General features: G+C 47.8%; 1 protein-coding gene across 1 annotated transcript in view; it reads right to left on the reverse strand.

Annotated features, from left to right (window-relative positions):
• LOC112567533 (protein turtle homolog A-like) overlaps positions 1 to 15,698 on the reverse strand; it is a 185,477-nt gene that overhangs the window by 79,922 nt on the left and 89,857 nt on the right. Inside the window, 1 exon segment of the mRNA XM_025244229.1 lies at positions 13,932 to 14,106. Within this exon segment, the coding sequence (XP_025100014.1) occupies positions 13,932 to 14,106 (175 nt within the window).

The raw sequence follows: 15,698 nt of genomic DNA on the forward strand, positions 1-15,698 counted from the left end.
ATGAAGGCACGAACTGCTCGCTGGCGGTTGGACAATATTTGCTCTACAACAATCTTGTGCCCCTCCAGCCTTGTGATCAAAGCTTGCTCTCGCCTCGTAACACCGGGAGGGCCGGTCCCAGACACGTGCGTGACACGTCCTTGACCTCTCAAGACTTGCAGAGGTTACAGGCACAAGTCTCGGAAGTTCGCTACTTCTGCCCTCCTGCATGCCCTCCGTGTCTCCTCCAGGGCCCGTATTCACAAACCACGCGAAGCCATTTCAGTGTCGCCATATTTGTTCAACTCCTCTTACATCAGATTCCTGTTCTGGGTTTAAATGACTGAAGATATTCTATAACTAAAACAAAATCCACAGAAGCAACCCCCGAGGTAGGCTGTTCCCGAGTCATGCACGCTCAGAGAGAGCATCGACCTCACACTACGCGGCAGTGTTGTCGGCTTGCAGCCCACGTGCAAGGGGTTAAAGGCCATCCCTCTCTGAACCCGCCAGCGCGCCCCCCGCCGACACTCGAGGCTAACAGCGATGACAGCGAGGGTTCTCATCGGGCAAACGTGATGAGAGTGCCAACATACAGCGGGGTCACCGACAGGCCACTTGTGTCAGCACACAAAGCCTCCATCTTGGACCCGGCGCCAGACCCCAGCAGCAGGCCGCCCTGAAGTCGCTGATGCGGTTCGTCGCGTAGGTGCTGGGAAGCACGAGCAGATCGACTGAAGGTCTTGCAGCCCCACTGCCCAACATTTCAAGTGCCTCACCCCGAGTCCAGGGGCGCAGACCTCAATTCTTTACGGGTCGTGAGCGGACAGCTGCAGCTGCATGCGTTGTTGATGAGCAGCTGTAACTGTAAACCGTGGTGACGTACAGCTGTTTGTCGTCAGAGAATGGCAGGGGAGTGTTTGCAGCGTCTGGCAGGTCTTCCAGAAAGTTCCAGAGACAGGCAGCCGTGAAAGTGATTCTCAGTCTGGATGGGCGGAGAGCCCTACCTTCTCTCTCCAGTGGCGTGTCACCTGACCTGATGTCACCTTACCTGTCTCCGGTTACAGCTGACAACTAACAGCATCAGGTAGCAAACAGCTGTACATATCTACAAGACACCGAGGCGAGCAGACCAGTCATCTGAAAGCTACTAAATACCCGTTAATGACACCGGGTAGCAGCTGTCGGCCATCGGCCGTCCGCCCACCGCTCTCTGCGCACGCGCAGTACACAAGGAAGATCATGGCGTCCTTACAGAGGTCAGAGGGCAACGTGACGGGGGATTAACCCCATCCAAAGCCCTGTTGACGAAGCCGGTCACGCCTTGGCCGTGGTCGTGACGGGTCACAACGCTGACCGCCGCCTCCTGCGCCCGGCGCGTGATGTTCCGCGCAAAAAAATAACTCGCACGCGCCTCGCCCATCGTCATGCGCCTCCCTTGCCCTGGGGGAAGTAAAGTGGGGAATGGTGTTGGATGGAGGAGGTCGCTTGTATCGTCCACAAGATGGCGAACGCTTAACAAACTTCATCTTCCGGCAACACTTTTTTCTTAATTTTGTTTAAAGCCAGAGTTATTTATAGAAGTACTGTAGTGGCGACTATGACTTGATAGCAACTACGACGATCTATGATGATAAAAAAAATGATCGGAGAGGATGGTGATAATCATGATGACTACGAAAACAAAGAGGAAAATGACGACGATGAAGGTGATTATGATGATGATGTGATTACGGAGTAGTAAAGGGAAATTCGTGGCTACTGTATAGATGGGAGGAGAGGTTAGAGGCAGCGGTAATTATACAGAGCTTGCATATCACCACTGCAGTGAGAATTGAAAGGTCTTCCGGTTCAAATCTCCCCTTTAAATTGTGGCCTGTTTACTAGAGCCGGACTTTAAGGGTGTTTTTTTTTTTCATTTTCCTCCCTCTACCCTCAACAACATTCCATCCTACCCAAAAATACCGAGATCAATTCTGGGTAGAAAAACACTTCCACATCAAACATAAAGCAACCATGCAACAAACCAACCAATCAGCTACATCAGCAACATCCCAACTGGTTTTGGTTTTCAACGCCGCAAGACACGAAGTCTTCTGAAAGATGAGTGTATTGGGTGGGCGGTGGGTAGCAGGAGGGGTAGGGAACATGGACACAACTTATCACAGGCCAAAGTCGCGTGCAGGAAGAACGCACGTCCGCCTCGCACCGACCCTTAAACGCGCCGCTAAAACTGATTAAAAAATTAAGAATGCTCCCGAGGCCAGTCTTTATCAAAGGGGATACCGCCACCTTCTCGCTTTTCTCTCCTTTTCTTCTGATGCTCTTTAGAGAGAGGTGAGGTGGGGGAGGGGAGGGGAGTGTGTGCGCTCGTGCGCGTGTGTCGGTCGGTCGTGCGCCTGTGTGCGCTGGGCATGTCCGTGTATCCGTGCGTCCAGGACCTGAGGGACGAGCTGGGCCGCGAGGTTTATTGCCGTAAGCATGGGCCGCTTTGTGGTCCTGACAAGGGGCTTACGGGTGATCAATGCTACCCTGTCCTCAATCACATCTCAACCACGCCTTCCGCCCGGACCCGGGTAAGGAAGGGTTGTGGTGGTGGTGGTGGTGGTGGTGGGGAGGGTCGCAACGGCGCCACCTTCACCATCGACTAGCGCACAACGGCAGCAGACTGGACAAGGGTAGACCGGGTGAGCCCTTCTCCACCAGGATGCTGCACCGCATCAAACTGCGATGTCGGTTGGCATCGGCTGTTGCTGGCGTCAAGTCGAGGTTTTATGACGTCAGAGCATACGTTTGTGACGTCACTATTCAGCCGAGCTAAGCTAACCACCCCGCAAACCCCCAAACGCACAGGACACGGAGAGAACTGCAGAAGACTAACAGCAGCCGGTGAAAAAATAGCGAGCTCTGAGACCAGATACGAACCCAAGACACCTGGCTCCTCCACGCTGGTGGCACTGACATTTACCTACATCGACGACCACCAACAAGAACTACAAATAACAACAAGGAAACGATTCAATAACAGAGAAAAAAAACAAAAATATCAAAAACACGAAAAAAAATGAGATAGTTTTGGACCAGCGCCCAAAAGACAGAGTTGATTGACATTCGTAAAAATACTTGCAAAATTACAAAACCATCTTTCTTTTTTTTTCCCCAGTGGATTGATTGATTTGAAGAGAAGGATAGCAGCGGAAGTGGGAAGAAGGTGGGGTGTATATGAAAGCAAGTGTAAAGATATAAAGTCTCCAAACTCTTTGAAAAAAAATACGTACTGACAAACTGTAAGCTAAATATGGACAAATATTTGAGAAGGTTAGGCAAAAAAATTCTTGAAAGTAATTAAAACTTAAACCTGGTCCACATTGGTCCATTTATACAAAGGACCTTTATACAAAGGTTGGTATACAAAGTACTACTACGACCCCAAAGCTTTCTGTCCAGGCAGACATTACTTTCATAATCAAGTTCGGGGTACAGACACGCAAATCGGGGTTTAAGCAGGGAGGCTGGTAACCAACTGAGCACCTAATAATGTCAGGAAATGGATCTGAGGGCCAGCTGCAGACAACAGAGTGTAATACGGCGTAATGCACAGCAAGCCGCGTGCGTCACCCTGTAACGCGACGTAACATAGAGCCGGCCAGACAGGACAGTCGGTAATCCAATGTAACGTACGACCGCCCAGACACGATAGTCGGTAATCCGATGTCGGGTATAAGAAACTGGAGACACCATTGTCTGTAATCAGATGGGGAGCTGTAGTCACGTGACGCACACAGGGAAAGTACCAGAAGCCAGTGTTTGCTCTGTCTGTCCTGAATGAGGTTCAAAGCTGTGGCTGCGCGGGGCTTGCTGGGACTGTAGGTATTGAGCGAAGTCGAAGAAAACCCGTGGGATGCGGCCCCAGACCATTTCAACAGCCTTACCTGGTCTCAGATAATCAACACACACACAAACGCGCACACAGAGCAGACAATGCAAATACTAGGGACAGGCTTCTTTTTAAAAAAAAAAAATGCAGACGGCTGAATCGCTGACTGGTTACAAAAGCCAACACGTCCCAGTCTTGGCGGAGTTACAGCCGCATCCGCTTTCGTTTGCGCATGCGCAATGGAAAATCCGCCCAGTCCTAAAACGTCGATCCTATTCTAGAAATAAATACATTTTTTTTTCTTTCAACAAAATTTATTATGTATGATATTTCTGGTTGGGCGGTTTATTTGATAGGACGGTGTCCTGTAGCTTGAAACAGACCTTGTCCGTTGTACGGTGAGGAGATCGCTGTCTGCCACTGAAACTAAAAATAGAGTCCATCTTTCATCCCCCCTCTTCCCCTCTACCACCCCATCCTCTCCCTGCCATGACCTTTTTCTCACAAAACGCCTGGTCCTGCTTCCCTGCCTCCAAATTACCCAGCAGACCTAGCGCCCGACAAGATGTGCGTCGGTGTTCAGGTCGACTGACGGTGCGGTTCTGACCGGTTGACAGGCGGACGGACAAAATGGAGGCACGTGGGCAAGCACCTGCGGGCAGAAGTGACCGGTCGGACCGGTCGAACGGAGAGATGGACCATGCTGCACTCGTGCGCCGTGCGCGCGCGTCGTGACGTGGCGGCAGCAGGCTAATCATCCGGGGTGCGGCACCGCGCGGCACGTGCCAGTCCTGGAGACGACACCGTAAGACAGCACACGCAACGATTGTCTGGCACTTCAGGGGAAAGACAGAAGCAAAGGGAGATAAGAGAGAGAAAAAAGTTTTCAGTTCTGCTGATTGCTATCTCCTGACTCCGCTCACCCCAGCCTCTACCTCGTACCACCCGCCCACCCACTACACACATAGTCCACCAACTCCACTGCCTCCCACTGGACCTTCTCCACACTCTGCATGGAGCCCAGTCCCTTCATTAATGCCAGCCTCTGTCGTCAGGAAGGAAAACCACTGCGTGATTTGCTGCAAGAAAATTATGAGGTCCGATAAAGTCCCTTCTGGACCTGAACTTCCGGTCTTCCCATCAGGAAAAGGATGAAAGCAGCTGCGGAGGACACGATCAAGTGCCAATGCCGGACCATAGCGGAGGGAATGGCACCCGGAATGGGAGGGGGTACAGAAAAAAAGGCCCACCAACTACCAAAGACTCGTCAAGATAACTCAACAAGGACTTCAATCATCAAGGACAGTAATCTCATAGAAACCATGGACCGAGCAGTGCAAAGACAGATAGAACTATCTGCTGAAGATAATCGCTCATATTCTTTAAAACAACCATACAAGAACCAGTGAACTTGCAGACCTACGGGATTAGATCGAAAAAGAGATACGCGGTCTGATGGAAAGACAGCTGTGCTGGTGAAGGAGGGTAGGGATGAAACAACAAAGACTGTAAAAAAAAGAAGCAGTCAGTAGTCATGGCCCTTTCAAAAAACAAAAATAAATAAGCAAGCAGCTCCAGAAATGCAGAATAAGCCTAATCAGCTACCCAAGCAGTCATGCTGAAAATAATACAAAATCGGATCAGCACCACCGCCGTGAGGAAGACAAGAACAGGCTGGCTTCACACCGGCACAGCAGAGCTTCAACCATGTCGCATTCTGATAGAGAAGCATCTTCAGCAGGATTTCTCCACAGCTTCATAGAATTTAAAAAGGCTTTAGACAAGTCTGGATTAAAGGGCTATGAAGATATGCCATGAAGCAAATTATCAGCATCGAAGAAGAGCCTTGTTCAAGCGCTGTGTATAAGACCTTTTCAAACGCTGCTTTGCTGGGTAACCATGGAGCTTACTTTCACATGACAGGAGGAGTACGTCAAGGAGAGTGTCGACGATGAGGTGGGCAATGAAGAACTGCTTACAAACGTGAAAGAATAACCTGGTTGTCCTGTGCAGGATCTGCTAGCTATCGCCCAAGATATTAGTGGCGGGCCTTGTCAGCCGCCATGTCTATCCATGTCCTGCCTCCCAACGACCGGTGCCAGTTATGGAAAAAATGACTGATGACCGACTGGACTTTCTGTCACTTTGCGCGGGCAGTGAGCCAGACCAGCGGTTACCTTGATCAAAGGCTGTAGACGAGAGAACACAGTATCTAACTCACTAGTTCCGACTACAGTTTTGTGCGATCTTTGTTCACTGCCCGATGCTACAATAGTCATCAATATAACACATCCATCAAATCCAAACTGCCCGATGACACAAAAGTCATCAATATAACACATCCATCATATACCCTGGGGATGCGGAGTCATAATAATAAATCAGGCTGCACTGCCTCCGCGAAGAAGCTTGGTCCTCTAGCGAATGCTTCTTGGTGGTCAGGGCTGGGTACACAGCTGTCAGTGTGGATGGCCAACTTATCTCCCAATTTCTCTAAAAGCTTACTATTTAGCTGCCAGGCGTTGACCATCCAGCTCCCAGCGGCGTGTCTGTCAGAAGGTAGAGTTGCTGGTGATCGTTAGGCCGCCATAAAGTAGTCGAGCGGCGAACATTACCACCCTACATCTGATGGTCGCTGTTGACCTCACACCCACAACCGTCTGGCAACCTTGTTCTGACAGTCTTGCACACCCACGACATGGACTTTACCTAAATATTACCATTTCTATTGCTGGTAGCCTTGACACGGCACTCAAGACGTGTCGGTAAATCTGACCTGATTATCTTGACCTTTGACCTCACGCTCTAAATCTGGTCATGTCCCAGAAATGCATTCTTCTAGAGCGCCTAATTGTTTCTTGTTTTCGTAATAAATGATGCCATATATAGCTGCCATCTTGTTAGTCTTTTTTATTTAAAAAAATCTCTGAAGTTTATAGAAATTAACGAAAGAATTCATTGTACTTGTGCGCGAATGCGTGAGAGAGACTTAGATACTTCACAACTTTAGTCTCACTGGCTCTGTCATCAAGATAAAAATGTTAATAATATTACCGTAGTATAGAGCCTTTAAAATCTACATATTCAAATTGATATTTTCATTAACCACATTGTAGAGTAAAGATATATATATAACCCACAGCACTAAGATTTCGGCGTTGTCATTATGTAGCATGTAAAATAAAGGAAGATAACTCTAAGGACAGGCAAAACAGATGACGATGACACAACACAAAGTCGGGTTCTAATAGGCAATAAAGGGGAAGAGAGAAAGAGAGGAGATAAGACAAAAACACTGACTTCCGGACAAACAAGCAGCCAACGTGCAGAAGGGAGAAGTGTGCATGCAAGCAGACGGCGCGTGTTGTGGCGAGGGGGGACCATGGGGAGGGGGAGAGAGAAGCCGAGGACAAGAAAGGAAGCGGAACACAGCGCCGCCGGAGCGCAAAGGGGGATGTGAGGTTGGGGGGTAGATAGAGGAGTCTTGATTACCTCACAACGTGTTTTTTGTCTTGTACGCACGCGCTGTCCGGAAATTGTTGTGACCGTGTTGCCTTGTTTGGGCTCTTGGTCAGGTCCTACACTCCTAATCACCTCGCCAGTCCGTCTGGTGGCGCTCGCCAAAGCCTCGACTTCGCGTCCGCAATATCCTCCTCCCCATCCCCCCACAACAACCATTTCCCTCACCCACATCCCCGTATCCCCACACTCCCCTCTCTCCAACGGTCGGCTGAAAGACGCCGATCTCCTCCCCCACCCCTGGTGTATGGATTTTTTTTTCCTCACGTCACAAAGATCGCGAAGACGTAGCCTCGTTTTGACTCTTGAGCTTCCAAAGCTTTTCTCTCCCCGCCTTCCTCTCTTTTCTTACAGGCGCGCGCGGGGGAGAGGAGGGAAAGAACCTCTTGTAACACTCATTTCCCATCCTCCCCCTCCTCCCGCAACACTCCAGTTTGTCTTCGTCGACATCCGTTTATCGTTGGAGAAGATGTGACGTCAGTTATGTCGTCATTTCCGGAACTGTCCACGCCGCGCCGAGAGACCGGAGGCCGCTGAGTCGTGTATCGCCAGCAGCTCGCGTGACGACGTTTGCCGAGGGCCGGCGGCGAGGCCAGACAAGTTAGATATGAAAATATGTCAGGTCTTACAAGTTTGAAAAGGAACACCGCTCACTCTTGACCCGTCTTTGTTTATCTCTTTTTCGCCGTTCACACTGAACGAATTTTCGTACCAACAAATCGAGAACGATAAGCAGAAGTGCAATGAAATAGTTTAAAGAAGGAAATGTGTCCTGTAATATGGTAACAATAACAAGAAATTAGGTAAACTTTAATGGTAGAAAAGAAATTTCTGTAGGTTGTGGCACTCTAACTTATGTACACACATCGGTCACACCAATCTGCGACTTATCATCATGTTGACTGATATACATCAACCGTATGGACAACCGGCGGTTGGACACAAGGTCAGGCACCACTCCAGACGTTACTTGTGATGTTCTGATAATTATGTAACCACCGGCAGAATTTAACTGTAATTTACACTACCAACTGTCGTCTGCTAGCGCCAATGTCCACACACCAGTCGCAATGGCAGGCGATGACGTGTCACGTGGTGTCCATGCAAGTCAATCCAGTAATGCTTGCTCAAAAGCTCGTTTTCCAACTTTCCGTGAAAAAAAAAATATTTGCTTCCACATCACAAAAGATTCGTTCATGAGAGGAAAAAAAAAACATACACAAGAAACAGAATGACAGAACTGTATTGATTGGTTGGGACAATACAAGTATCTTGTGGCGGCATTGTGTTTGCTGTTGTGAAAACCTGCTTCACCGTCTGCACGTGCTGACGTCGCCATCTGTATTGCCTCTACAGCCGCGCGCCGCTCTCCTCCCTCTCTCTCTGCCTTTGATATTATTCCGCTTGCTCCTCCTCACCAATCTGTTATTGGTGATTTTCTTTCTTCAAATTCTTTTCGGCATAGATCACGACGCCCGTTTTTTATTTTGTTTTGTTTTGCCTTGGTGGGAAAGCCTGCTTATGGAGGAGATGATGAGAGGGGCTGGGACTCTTCATCACCGCACGTGGTGTCGACATTCAGTTTCATTGAATGATTTTAGCCATTTATTTTTATTTCTTAACTGAGCAACTGACTTTAATCAATCACTTTATTTCTAGAGTTATTTATTCGCTATCCCATTGGTTTCAATTAATTTCTTTATATAAGAACTTACTGGTTTACTTTCATCAGACTTTAAGGGAATCGAGTCGCCAAAAGAAAAAAAGGACCGACACACAAATATTTATCTCTGCTTGTTCATGCGTGTTTGTGTTTGCATGTGTGTACGCGTATGCATTCTTGCATGTAAGAGTGAATATGGACGAATACTGCTCTGACCTTTCAACCCTGTTATTGAGAGACGTTGCAACATCTCGCTGACCTTTAACCTCGTCTTGATCTCTACTGCATGCACCGCTTATATTTGCACTGGCTGCCATTTCCGCGTCTTTGTGCAAACGTGACCGCTGGGCCCACCCTCAGTACAGTTCATGAATTTATAAAGCAGTCGTCTTCTTAAAAAACAAAACAAATAAAACAAAATCCCTCTGGGCGTTCATCCACCCACGTGACACGTCTGCGGAGCATTTCCACAGGGGAGTGGTCGACGGGATTCCGTTGTGAACATGGACATTCGTAGGTGAATGGCTTTGTCTACTATTGCTATCTCGGTCCTTGATAAATCTTCAGAAACCGTAGGCAAGGTCAAGAGCTTAGCACCAGGAAAAGGTCACCGACTTTGTAGCGTGCGCATGCGCAACAGCAAAATGTGTCTCCACAGACATCGAGTTTAGGAGTTAAACACGTATTCCATTTTCCTCGGAAATTTATGGAAAACAATTTAAGTTGAAAGAAATTGCGTGTACTTTACTGCTGGAATTCGATCAGCAGCGGCGAAGATCAGCCACAGCGCGTGCGCAAATGAAACCGGACGTCGTTGGTCGATCGCCCGCGCCGGCGCTGACGCTTTGCTGGATCACGTGACCTCAGCCGGTGGTCCATTGGAAACGTAAGTTGTCGGTTTGGACTGAGCATGCGTGCATGTTACACCACAATTATCATGTAATCGAAAGGTGTGCGCGTGGAGTGGCCGATCTTACCAGACCTTCCACCCACCCCTACCCGGGGGATGTCCGACGTCACACGATTATGTGACCCTTCCCTCAGAATCGTTGCCTGCTGACGACCACTCACTCGACACCAGGCTCACGTTGTCATCTGTTGTCGTTGTCCCTAAAGTCTTCTGAAGGAGAAAAAACTAACAGCGCAAGCCCCTCGTGGCGCATCCCTTGGCTTGAGCAGAGTTCATTCGACCAACAAGGGTCGTGGGCTACCGCTTGTCCGTCGCGGATGCTGGACCTGCCCCACCTACCCATCGACTGCAACCACATCACTCCCCCACCACCACCACGAGGCAGCCCGAGAGAAAAAGTCAAGAGACCGACTGAAGAGGCGCTAAAAAAGCAAACATCAGCACAAAGACTGCGCGTGCCCAGAGCCTCTACCAGTTCCTCCAGGCTGCAATCAGGTAAAAGCCGGTCCCTCCGACCTCCGCCCCCACTCTGGAGCAGGAGGATCAAAGATGGCCCGCCGCTGCTCTTCCTGTCCTCCCTGTGGCTGCTGTCGTCTCTCCGCCGGCGTCTCTCGACACCCTGTGCTCCACCGACCCCTTCCACTGCCCCACCCCCTCGACCCTTGCGCGCCCTCCACGGTGCCGTGTGGATCCTCCGGTAGCGCAAGGACTCCTGGACAGTGTGCAGCACTCCCACACCGCCGCACGTGGCCGCACGACACTTTGCTGTAATGGCGCTGTCACCAGCATCGCCAACCCTCGCACCGTCCGTCTCACACACAATAAGTACTGTCACGCGTATTCTCATCTGCACGCACCTCGTGACACACGCCGCCATTGATGACAGACTCCTGACTGGACGTCTTCATCCTCAAGACAACGACAAGACGCATCAACAGGCGTTCTGTCTTCATCTCCATCTCTCTTCTCTCCCCCACCCTCGTTTCTCAATTTATTCTCTTGACTTTTCTCTTTACCCACCCACCCGCCACCCTCATCCTTTGTATGTTTCTCACTTTCTTCCCTATCTCGTCTTCCTCTCTTTCCTCCTCACACTTTTCATTTTCTCTTCTCTCTCATACCTCCCCCCTCAAACTTCTTATTTTTCTCATTACTTTCTCCATTTTCACTACTCCTTACTTTTTCTCCTTCCTTCCCATTCTCCTCTTCTCTAACTTTCTTTCATTTTTTTCTCTCTTGTTTTATTTCTATGTTTCTCCTTTTATTTTCTCTTAGAAAACAGAAAACAGAATGCAGATACACCATGTTGCATCAATCAAATCGTTTCCACTCGACCATTCCTGTACATCAAGGTATAATAATAAAAACACAGCTAATCATTTGGTATACAACGCAAAAGGACACAAGAGTTTGGTGACACGCAAGCCGGCAATTAGTCTCTGTGACACGCGATCAGTTAGCATCTGTTAATCAGGCTACAGGGTGAGCAGCCCCGTGATATGAGCCGAGCGACAACGAGGGCATCATGGTCAAAAGGCACGTGGACATTATCTGACGTGCCAACGCCATGGAAACATCGCAGGTAGATGACGTTCTCACAGAATGCCTTTCAGTGGGAAACAGCTGAAGCAACTGTCTGACGGTTACAAGATGTCTGCTCACAAACATCTGAAGCAACTGTCTGACGGTTAACAAGATGTCTGCTCACAAGCAAACATCGCAAGCTCGTCTGACGTTCCCCTGCAAGCCATCTGTCCAAGCTGACATCTCAAACTACAGTCTTGACATTTAGCAGGACGTCTGCTCAGCAAGACTTCGTCTTATTACATTCTGCAGCTGGGATTGGAATGATGTGAAAACTTGTCTCCCTTTCATTAGCGACGATGAATTCTACATTTATCACGTGACATTCGCCACAAAGAACGCCAATCTAGCCAATCATGAAAGTTCTGATGTGTCATGAAAAATTCCCATTTCTTTGCTGTTTTTTTTTTAACAAAAAAAGTTCATTACGAGATAGCAGAAGAAGCTTTTAGAAAAGATCAAAAGTAATCTCCCTTTTAAAAAGTCCAGCGTGACATCCTATTTCAATCACTCTTCATTAATGGCCGCCAGTGTTTTACAAAGACAGCTGTCTCCACAACATTTTTGATGTGTAATTAGCCATGTGAACCTGAAATTGTAATGTTCAATTTGGAAGTTCTTAGCCACAAGCTTTGTTTACGACTGAAATAATATCATGGCCCCACTTTGAGGTGTTCTGGTCCTGACCTCTTCTCCGCGGCCTTCACCTTCATCCATCCCGTGCCAGCTCCAGGTCACCTGACCTCACTAAGGCGATGACAAGTGAAGCAGACGGTGAGCTGGAATCGCCGTTAGATAAAAGAGGCGACGTCAATAGCAAGTAATAATCCTCCCAGCGACATTTCCCAGAATTTTGAACATTGGGAAGCGAGGCTTCGTGAGTCGCCAAAGCTCGTTTGATTGGATGCTTTGTCTGTCTCTCGATGTCTTCCAACGTCCGTCACCTACATGCCTGACAATTTAGAAATCTTCAGGAAAACACTCATGACAACTTCCTGTACTGTCACAATACAAGGCAGGATGCTTGACACATTCATTGAAAACTAAACACGGTGATGGGCTTGTCCACCTACTCTGTCATGTCGGCAATCAGTAATAAAATGTACTTTGGTCATGTCGAATGTGAGGTTATAAAATGTTGGCTAGTTTGAAAATCCAGCTCTGTGAAATCACAAGATATTGAATCATAAAAAATTATGTTATTATTTGCAACATTAATTGGATCTGTAAATATTATTTCTATATGTAAATATTATTTGAAATCGCAATTACTCCATTACCCAGAGGATTCATAGCATAATTTTTGCAGTGTGTAAAATAATTTTTATGTTCCAGCAATAAAAATTTAAAAAAAAACTCTTCTATTCCAATTACTTTTAGGTCAAACTACCAATCAGTATCACAATTACTGGGTCTTCTATTACTGATCAATATATACTAAAATTTGTATCGAATGGTTGAGGTGAGGTATCTGACGACCCTAACGCACTGTACACGAGGGTCTGGCAAATCTGCACAAAAATGAACTGTGGGGCCTGAAACTCCATTTGCATTTTATGGGTGGCAATGTCTGTTTGATGTGTATAAACATTTGAAGCAGTTGTGTGTCAACGGACATTGCTGTCGGTTTTGCAAGACAGAAGGAGCGACAAGCGAGGGCGGTGTTAGCAATATTAAGATATTAACTGCACGCCCCATGCACGTGACGCACCACTCAGTCGTAAGACCAGCTGTCGGCACCGCCAGAAACCTGCAAGCTGCTTCTCAGACCATCAGCTTCCCATCATTTCCCGGGCTTTCCGAGTCTTAGTTTTAAGCACAGCCAATGACAAAAACACTCGGGTCAATCGGTTCGCGAAAATTGTGCAATCGCTAAGAGCACACACACACACACACAAACACACAAGTAAGAATTGAGTTCAAAACTATAGGTACTTGGACACCGACATAAAACATGCAAGTACACATGGTACGAAAATGAAGTATCCATTGGACATCTGTATAAAAACTGTTTGTAAATGCCGTATTGACAAAATAAATTATATAAGAAGAGTATAAGGACAAACATATAAAAAATACAAATGTGAGATGAGATGCACCTGCAAGAAATGTGTGTGATGTATGATAAACATGTTCTGTAAGCACACAGAGATTACAAATGAATCCATAAAACTAATTTCTGAAGATTTCAGAAATGTTTTAGACAGCAGATAGACAAGTGTAAAGTTTGTAAGACAGATGTGAAAGAACATCTTACAGACAGGTGCAGGACAGGTGAGAAAGGCATAGGAAGAAACCTCTGAGAGGTGCAAGGCAGCGTGGAGGTGGAGGACAAACCTCCGACAGGTGCAAAACAAGAGTGTGTGACCGACACAACATGTCGACAGCCGGGTACTCACAGTGCACAGTGAGGTAAATCCAGGTGCCGTTGGCGCTGATCTTGTTGGCGGAGTCGCTGATGAAGGTGATGTCACACTCGTACCACCCTTCATCCTCGGGCCGGATGTAGTTGATCTGCAGCGAGACCCCCTTCACCAGGGACAGGCGCCCTGCGTAGTGGAGGTTGTTGTTCACCTGCCAACACACAGTCATCCGGGTCACTGACTACTACTACAAGCCAAGGACCGTATGCATGAGTATGCGAGGGTAAGTCTACATCCAGGGTAAGACACGAGCAAACTTGTCTCCATAAGTATAAAACGGCGACCAGACCTTGGCTGATGAGACCTGACCCCAGAGACCTCAGTGGCAAAGATTTCTTAGGGTAAAAAAAAGCAAAACATCCGCGGGGTCTAGACAGCTCGTCGTAACTACAGAGGAGACCACGTGATTTCTCCTTTTTTGCCCCTGGGTCAGGACTTGCATTCGCGGCATGAATACGGCGCTGGATTAATTCAAACTAACATTCTTTGTTCCTAAAAACTTCTCACACGTCACCAAAAAACCGTCTATACATCGAGCTTTCAAGCCCAAAGAGTTTTTTAACATTAGGCATTTGACATTTTCACGAAGTTAACTTTCATTGAAAATCTTGGGCGGTTTTTTTTTTCGGCTTTTGTTGTTGTATTTTGTTTATTCTGTTTTGTCTTTTTATAACGAGTTAAATAGATTACATGCCGGTCACGTGACGACAGTGTGTGTTAATGCCGTAATACCAATCCACCCGTACTCATTAATGTCAGACAAGGACTGATGATCAACTTCTGCTACCCTCCTTTGTCCACTGTTTCTCAAGGCGCGATTGTCGATGTCAGTGATAATGCCAGTGATGTAAGCTGAGTTCAGTGGTGAGAGAGTGTGAAGGAGCATCATTCTCAAAATGGTTGCAGCAACCTACCCGACTGTGACCTTTTCCAGCTGCAAATCTTGTCCAAGAACACGCCCTGATGTTTACAGTCGTACAGTCTCAACAGGTTTCTCTCCCAACACCGCCTCCAGCCACACATTGTGACAGACTGCATGCTCCCCCAAAGTTACCTCCCTCCACTTCCAAAGTTATGGATTATCTACCTTCTTCATGTCCCCACCCTCCGCTCATCCTCTCTAACGTCTTGTGCTAGACGGATGGTGGCGAGATAAGGAGTTAGGACCATCCATAACTCGCCATCACTTATAAGAGGTTTATTAAGGTTTCAAAAATGTTATGAAGATAATCTGTTGAATAGATGAAAGCGAGGCTTAATCAAGCTCATTCCCATGGCTGCTGCACATTGTCGCCCCCTTTCCCCCTACACAGACACGGAGAGAGACAGAGTGGAGTAATCCTGCTGGCGGGAAAATCATCAAAGGGACACCCTTAATTATCAATCTCCCAAAATACATCCACACCGAGGAAAGAGCCGATGACAATGTTCTTATATGACCTGGACAAGAAGGGGACCAAGTACTCTGCCGGCTATTTCGGGTGTTTAGCAAAAGCACTCGTGGCGCTGGCAGATATGGGAAAAGCAGCTTGGGGCGGGATGAGCACCGTTCATCCTCCCATCTGACGCTCATGACGCTCAGAGGACGTCAGCAGATAAGCGGTGAGCCTGAGGTCAGGTGACCTGTCGTCTGCACCACTCCACTGCCCTTATGTACATGTACACAACTGTATGGATACACACGCTGCACACATTTCCCATCAACCCTCCACCCAAAATATCCACAATACTCCTCGTCTTCTA

This window comes from Pomacea canaliculata, linkage group LG7, assembly GCF_003073045.1.
Source record: "Pomacea canaliculata isolate SZHN2017 linkage group LG7, ASM307304v1, whole genome shotgun sequence".
NCBI lineage: Eukaryota > Metazoa > Mollusca > Gastropoda > Architaenioglossa > Ampullariidae > Pomacea > Pomacea canaliculata.